This window comes from Trachurus trachurus (assembly GCF_905171665.1).
Source record: "Trachurus trachurus genome assembly, chromosome: 14".
NCBI lineage: Eukaryota > Metazoa > Chordata > Actinopteri > Carangiformes > Carangidae > Trachurus > Trachurus trachurus.
This window is the reverse complement of record NC_139903.1, coordinates 2757039-2765550: the sequence shown is the minus strand read 5'-3', so window position 1 is coordinate 2765550 and position 8512 is coordinate 2757039. Positions and strand designations below refer to the sequence as shown.

Below are 8512 nucleotides of genomic sequence, written 5' to 3'. Positions count from 1 at the left end.
AAGATTTTTCTACTTATTTCAAGTGAAAATTTGTTTTAAACAAGTGAAAATTATCTAAAAACAAGTTCATTTTTAGGTGATGAGTCTTATTTGAAGTGGAAAGAGATTAGTTTTGACTAGAAATGAGACATTTTGACAAGAAATAAGGCAAATATTCTTGGAAAGATTTTGAGTTTTTGCAGTGTGAAATGGGATTTATGGATTTACTTTGACAAAATGCATCATGATAAAGCTCAAATAATCAAATATCTTTTTTTTTAAGTAGCTTTAGTGTTTAAAAAAAACAAAAAAACGATGTGAAATATTACAGTAAAACCCGTGTTTCCGCGGCGGCTTCCTCCTGCCGTCACACCAAATATCTGCTGAGAGTCTTTTTGCTTCGTCCTGACATCGAGATAATAATGAAGAAAGAATCTGCAACACGAGTCTGACAGGACAGGAAGTACTCAGTTCAATGTGTGTGAGGGGGGAGGAGGGAGGGGGGGGGGGGGCTTTAGTCCTGATCCCCGCCGTCAGTGTCCGATAGAGACAACCTCTTCCTCCTCCTCCTCCTCCTCCTCAGTACTCCTCCTTGATGTTTAACGGCAGCGACGTGGGGGACACCAGCCCGTTGCTGCCGCTGCTGCTCGACACCATGGCGACGCTGCTGCTGCCGTTTCCGTGGAGACCTCCTCCCCCTCCTCCTCCGCTGCCGTTGCTGCCGGCGGGCGGCGTGGGCGTGGTGGTGGACGACGCCGGCTGCTGGAGCTTCTTCTTGTTGATCTTACGCTCCTTCGCTCTGCGGTTCTGAAACCAGATCTTCACCTGGGAGAAGGGACAATACGGACTCATGTTAGGAAACATTATAGACTATTTATCTATACAACATAATGTCATTATCTTAAAGGGATAGTTCAACATTTTGGCAAATTGGCCCATTGCCATAATCCCTATAGTCATAGCAGTAGGTTCGTTACCTTTAATTGTCGGTGCAAGCTATTTTTAGAACGGCGGAGCAGAGCCGTGAGCTGCTCAGAGCTACGCTACGGAGGCTCATTATGGGATTTCTTGGTTTCCCTCATCAAACTCATCAAATACACAATCCAACAACTCCACAACGCTCTGGTGGACAAGTTGTGAGCTGCACATTCACCACGCTATGAGATAATAACACAACGTTACCAGACAGAGTTGTTTTAGAGGGAAATTCATGCAAAACCGCTGATGCACGTTGCCTTCAGGGACAGTTTTTCATCAACAGTCTTTGTATTTCCCTCTAAAACAACTCTGTCTGGTAATGTTGTGTTATTATCTCATAGCATGGTGAAATCAAGTAAAACACATCCTACAAGTATTGCATAGTGCGTCCAGGGGGGCGGGGCTTTTAGGTGACTGCTTTGTTGTGACATCACAAAGTGACAGGAAGTCCTGACGGCTGGTTTTAAGGCTCAGTTTCTGAATACAGGCTGTGTGCATTTCTCTGTGGACTGAGGCTTTGATACTTTCACAGTATTAATATAGAACCTAGAGCTGCTTTATAATCACACTACACATGGACATCTACCTTTATACTGTATGGAGCTTTAACACAAACATCTACCTTTATACTGTATGGAGCTTTAACACAAACATCTACCTTTATACTGTATGGAGCTTTAACACAAACATCTACCTTTATACTATGAAGCTTTAAGTGAAAGTGCCCCAAAAAAAATAAAAAATCAACTTCCATCATCAACGACCATGTTTCATGTGAGTGTCTGCGTGTTGACGTACCTGTCTCTCTGACAAGCTCAGCGCCGTGGCGAGCTCGGCCTTCCGTCTGATGGTGATGTATTTGCTGTAGTGAAACTCCTTCTCCAGCTCCAGCCGCTGGTGGTCGGTGTAAACCACGCGGTACTTATCTTTGGTCCGGGTCTTTCCGTCTGGGAGAAAACCAACAAACAAACAAAAAAAAACAATGGGTCAAAATCTGATGGACTCAAAGAAACATTCTGCTGATTTTACACAATTAAACAAACGGTTAAATGCAAATTTAACAGGCTTATGTACAAAAAAAATAAGCTTTTTTTTTTTTGCAACAGTGTCTGAAGAGGTAGAGTGGGTCGTCCAATAACTGGAGGGTTGGCGGTTAAACTCCCGCTCCATCCCAGAAGCTGTCTGTGGCCAAGACATCCGAACCCACTTTGCCTCGTTGTGAAAGCGCGTGAATGTGTATTGTTTTTTGGTGGTTGTTGGGGCCGTTTGGCACAGCCAGAGGCAATTAAGGAGATTTGATATGTTTCCAATCAAATCTGGGATTTTACTTTACAAAGGTCTTTAAGTTACATCTTAGTGAAAGCAACTACAAAGAACTTTCATTTCGTGTTGAATTTGGCGACCCCTGTGGACAAAAGCGGTAGTGTTTTTTTGCCGGAATGAAGACTGCTGCGTTCGATTGGTACTCCGAAATTCCGACTTCCGAGGTAAATGCCTTTCATTGCGCAACCTCGGAAAACATAGCCGGCCACAGTAAGCTGATATGTTTCAAGCATCAAAAAGTACTGCTGGGGAAGAACATTATAGCTACTTGGGGGTGGGGGGAGAAAGAGAAACGCCACTTCTGCAACACACAGCAACACACAGCAAAACATTACCGCTTTTGTCCACAGGGGTCGCCAAAATCAACACGAAATGAAAGTTCTTTGTTGCTTTCACTAAGATCGAACGCAGCATTACATCTTCCCACTGATGGCCTCATTTGCTGTTGTAGGTCACACAGAGACTTTAGCAGAAACAAGATACTTTTGCATATCCAGTCAAAAGTTCTATGTAGTGGCTTTAAAGGGATAGTTCACCCAAAATTGAAATTTCATTCAATTCTCCGTGGCTTCTCTGAGTTACAGGGGGTCTCGGTGTAGCAGTGCATGTCAATATAACGGTTGCAAATGGATACCAACTGTCTTCGTAACAAAAAGACACACCAAAAAACATCCAAATACCTCCATGCTGCTCGTATCTAATGTCTGTCTGTGAAATTGTCCCGATTGTTCCTCTTCCCAGTTCGTCCAAATTTGACGGGAAGAGGAGCTTCGAGAAGCTTCTGCTACAAAACAAGCTTGAAATATAGACTTATTTAATTTTTTTCGGGACAATTTAGCATTTCGGGGCTTCAATACAAGACGGACATTACATACGAGCAGCATGGAGGTATTTGGATGTTTTTTGGTGTGTCTTTTTGTTACGTAGACAGTTGGTATCCATTTGCAACCGTTATATGGACATGCACTGCTACGCCGAGACCCCCTGTAACTCAGAGAAGCCACGGAGGACTCTGAAACTTCTCCCAGCCCTTAGTCCACATGAGGGGGAGGAGATCATGAGTGGAATTTCAATTTTGGGTGAACTATCCCTTTAAACTTCTGCCATTAGTTTTTTTAAATGGTCATCAGTTTCCACCCAGGAACTGTGCAGTTTGTGTCATTGAACGGTGATAAATGACTGTGAACTGGCTCCTATAACAACATCACTGCACCAAATCACATCAACAGTGTAAAAAAAACATGAATGAGGCAAATGGAGTGGTTGTATTTTATATTACGTGTTATAAACTGTCCTCAGCGACTGTTCACATCGACTCTCCATGACTCCTCTATTCAAATACACATGCGGCATCAGCTGAATTTGCATAAACTGTGTCGTATCGGCCTTTATTGATTCACAGCTGCAGCGTCGCTGTGCTACTGTTGCTGCATCATCACTTCCTGTGCTGATGATTTTTCATCATTACTGGTACCAGAGAATTAACAAGCTGTTCAAACCAATACACTTTATTTAAACACTCAAGAGTCAAACCTGTGCTTGAAAATGTTCTATGTAAATGTAAACTTACGCTGAAGATGCTGACGAACACTCATGAGTCGAGTTTTACTCCAGAAAACTCAGTTCATCAGTAAATTTGGGTTGGAGGAAACATAATTGCTTCATGGCGTCAACACAATAGATAAAAACGTTAAAAAGTTTGTTCTGTAGCTCAGTACATTGACTCATGTTTTCTCAAACCTGAGTAACTTCAAATACGTAATTTCTTAATCATCTTTCCATTGGAAAATGTCTCGGAGGGAAATACTGTCTTTACATTTATCAACCCGTATAGTTTGCATATCAAGCAAATGAAGTCTTGCTCTATTATTAATTAAACCATCCAACAGCACAATTTACAGAAGTATGGCTGAACATATTAATCAATATTCAAAAAAAGATAAAAGAAAAAAGATCAAAGGCCTGATTGTACTTTAACACTTTCACTTAAAGCTCCATACAGTATAAAGGTAGATGTTTGTGTTAAAGCTCCATACAGTATAAAGGTAGATGTTTGTGTTAAAGCTCCATACAGTATAAAGGTAGATGTTTGTGTTAAAGCTCCATACAGTATAAAGGTAGATGTCCATGTGTAGTGTGATTATAAAGCAGCTCTAGGTTCTATATTAATACTGTGAAAGTATCAAAGCCTCAGTCCACAGAGAAATGCACACAGCCTGTATTCAGAAACTGAGCCTTAAAACCAGCCGTCAGGACTTCCTGTCACTTTGTGATGTCACAACGATACTGCGATACTTGCAGGATTTGGTTTATCTGAGGGTTTTATTCTGAAATCTGCTCTATTTTTATTGGATCACTCAAAAATAAAAGACCAATGGAAGAGAAAACTGAAAATAAAACCAACAGCAAACACAAACTAAAAGATATAAAATAATAATCTATCAGTGAGCTCAAACACACACACACACACACACACACACACACACACACACACACACACACACACACACACACACACACACACACACACACACACACACACACACACACACACACACACACACACACACACACAGAGACTGTGAGGAAACATTTTAAACACACAGATGGTTTTGTTAAAGTTAATTAAAAGGCCGTCAGCTCAGTTTAACACGCTCTGATTCAGTATTAACACTAAACACACACAGGTTAACTAACAATGATGTCCCTCTCCTCCTCCTCACACACACACACACATGCACATACGCGTGTCGAGTGTCAGTTTTCAGTGTGTGTGTGTGTGTAATCGATCACTGGGGCAAATTCAAAGTCAAACATTTGGGTTTTGGGGGGAACATCTGTCTGAAGAGTTTCTGCTCCATTTGTCCAAAAGTAAAACCAACAGTTGGATGAAATGAAGAGAGAGAGAAGGAGAAAGAAAGATAGAGAGAGAAGGAGAGAGAGAAGGAGAGATAAAGGAAACCTCTAACATGTTCCCAGTTGAACATCTGGAGACGCCAGCCAGGCCGACGGAGCAGCATGGCGGAGAGAAAACCCAGAATCCAGATGTGCAAAGTAACATCGTCCCATCAAACCAGAAATGACCGGCGGCAGAACTGATAAACATCTGTATAAACTGATAATTAATTACTGTAATAATCATATTCAAACAGCTGATACCAGGAATCAGCTGCAGACAGAGTGGCAGCTCGGACTCAGTTTATAGGGTTTTTATAAAAAGTGTAATGCAGGAAACTCCCGACGGCCTTAACCACAACTGATCCACATGTTCTTTTGCTGTTTCTCTTCCTTTTATATGAATTAATCTGTTGAAATCTGCTGTTTTGTATTGCTGTTTTGTATTACAGTAATAAAGTTAAGGTCTAACAAATGAACATTACAGCTCCTGAACAAGCCTGATTTAGTTTCAGTTCATAATATTGAGCTCATTTGTTCTTCTTCAAATCAACTTCAGTTGTTTCTGTCTGTTCAATAACAGACAGAGAACCTGCTGCAGCAGAGATTATCAATACTTCATATCAATAGAATTCATCAATCCATTAGGCTAATTGTTTGATATATGAAATAATAATAATAGGCCTAATGATAAATCTGAATAATAGACATGATAAAAGCCAAAAACACAAAGATGGGGAAAAAAAACCACACACAACTTATTTGAATTTACAGATGTGTCTTATTGATCAATTTAAGAAAGCTGCCTTTTCTTAATAGGCCTATATATGAATATGACGCTGGATGAGGGTGTTTCGTCTGTTTATGCGTTATTTATAATATTATCTAGGCCTTTTATTGTTGCTGTTTAGCAACTTGCAGGTTAGTTTAAATTAATATTTAAAGTTTTTTTTAACTGCCTGTGAATATTCTCATCGTTATCCCCAAAGAAATTTAAATCAAACGCAACTGGACTTAGACTGGACTAGACAAATAACCAAGTGTTTTTTTTCAACTGGTTAAAACAAACTTTAGCTACTTAAAAAAAAATTTTTTTTACAGATGAAAAATTAGGCTATTGTGAAAATCAATCGATCAATAGGCCTGTAGGTTGAGACTCGGTGGGTGTGGGGAGGCCTCGTGGGCTCCAGGGCCGCAGACACACGGTCACACTTCACACTTCAAAGTGGGAACCGACTTGTAAACTGTTGTTTTCTCCGCCCAGAGACAAGCAGCAGCACAAAGGCCGCGGGGAAACATTTACATCACAACGGCTTCACACCTCCTGCAGACCGGCTGCACCTGTTTGATCCGGCCGCTGCATCATGGGAACCAGAGCCCCGACTGACTGACTGACTGACAGCCGCCAACAGGCTTTAATTCCTCCTGTTATAACTTATTATCGATCATAAAGCGACTTGAGATTGATCAGTTATCAACTGAGCTTCCTTCTATACAAGGAAGAAGACGCCAAAAGGAAGAAATGATCCCTAAAAATGACAGTAACAGCGAGGCTGAGACAGTTTGACCAGTAACTCTCCTCCATTAAGAAGTTTTTTTTCTTTTTTCTGCAGGTCACCACCACCAGCTGTGTGTCTCGTGCTGTGTGTCTCGTGCTGCCCCATGCACACCTGTGCAGACATTTGAGTATCACTGCGGCTCCTATCTGACATATTAAAATGTGAAACAGTCTGTTGAGCTGCACTGCAGACACGCTGCACACGCACACATACACTCACACTATAGGCCACTGTGCAAATATAAGGATGTTTAAAGTGTATTTAATAGAGAGTATTCTTGAATAAAGCAGCTAATCCAGGTTAAAAACATTTCTCTTTTCATGTTCTTATACCTGAGCTCTTTTTAAACTTTATCTATTTTCTTTTCTTTTAGCCTACTTTTTTTTTGCTCCTGCTTTTAACTCTGTGCTTTTTGTGTTTATGCTGTTTTATGTCCGTGAAGGTTCTCAGTCATCAGGTCATCTTATTCTTATGGAGTTGTAAAAAAGCAATTGGACTTCTTTTCTTGCTTGAACAAGCAAGAAAATAAGTTTTTAACAAAACATTTGTTAAAAAACATTTTTCATTTTTCTCATACATTTTTTGTGGAGTTGTAGTAAAAAGCAACATGGAGCAAGAAAAGAAGTCTATTATTGACTAGGCTACTATTGATTGTAAAGCACATTAAGTTGCATTGGTATGAAATGCGCTGTATAAATAAAGATGCTTTGCTTTGCCTAATGTCGTGCATGTGCAGAAAACAGCTGATAAAATGTAGTTTAACTCATCATCAGTTAATCTTCATCATCTTCTTCATCTTACTTGGGTTGGCGGACGGGGCCGAGGTGCGTCGTATCCAGTCGTAGGGCGTCCTGCGCTGCGGGGACCCGGGGGACAGCTGCTGCTGCGCGGCCGCGGCGGCGCTCAGCGAGGCGGGCAGCAGCGCCGGCGGCTGCCCGGGGAAGTCCGGGGGGCTGAAGCCCAGGCTGGGCCCCACCACGGCCCCCCCGCCGGGCACCGTGGAGGCCGCCGAGGCTGCAGCGGCTGCAGCGGCGGCGGCTGCGGCGTAGTGGTGATGGGACGACCACTCATCCCGGGTGGAGGGGTGAGAGTGAGGGTGAGGGTGAGGAGGGGGGTATGAGGCCGAGCCCCAGCCACCGCCGCCGCCCGGCCCCCCGGCCTGCTGCTGCTGCTGCTGCTGGGGGTCCGGGTTGAGGCCGTGGGGCAGCGGGTGGTGGTGGTGGTGGTGGTGGTGGTAGCCGGTGAAGTCCGCGTACTGCGGCGGCGCCGGCGGCACCGAGAAGCTCTGCGGGCTGAGGCTGAGCCCCGGGTGGCGGCCCACGGCGGCGGCGGCGGCGGCGGAGGGCTGGTGCGGGTACATGGACGAGTCTTTGTCCAGCTGCAGGTAGTACATCTTCCCAGGTGAGGAGGAGGAGGAGGAGGAGGGGGGAGCAGCTCCCTCTACATACTGCGGCTCCAGCCTGCCTGCAAAGCGCTGCTCTCTCTCCTCTCTCTCTCACACACACACGCACACACACACCTGGCTGCTCCTCTCACACACACCTGGCTGGCTGGTGGCCTATAGGGGTAAAGAGAGATTCAGATAGAGACTAGACTACCTGCTCTACTACCTGTCCACACCTCCACCTGCCCTCCCTCTATCTCTCCCTCTGTCTCTCTCTGTTTGTGGTTTCTCCATCAGCTGCCCGTTAAAAGTGCTGCAGTCACATGGGGCAGTTTTATTGCCCTTATCTCCCTCCTCCCGCCTCCATGTCTCTCTCTCTCTCCCTCTGTCCCTT

General features: G+C 43.6%; 1 protein-coding gene across 1 annotated transcript; it reads right to left on the bottom strand.

The window, feature by feature from the left end:
* Positions 1-558: 558 nt before the first annotated feature.
* On the bottom strand, positions 559-8127 carry LOC310996923 (homeobox protein CHOX-CAD-like; the record flags this gene model as incomplete). Its single annotated transcript, XM_083986460.1, has 3 exons — positions 559-804; positions 1756-1904; positions 7536-8127. 3 exons carry the CDS (start codon positions 8125-8127, stop codon positions 559-561), a joined length of 987 nt encoding a protein of 328 aa, XP_083842586.1.
* Positions 8128-8512: the final 385 nt, after the last annotated feature.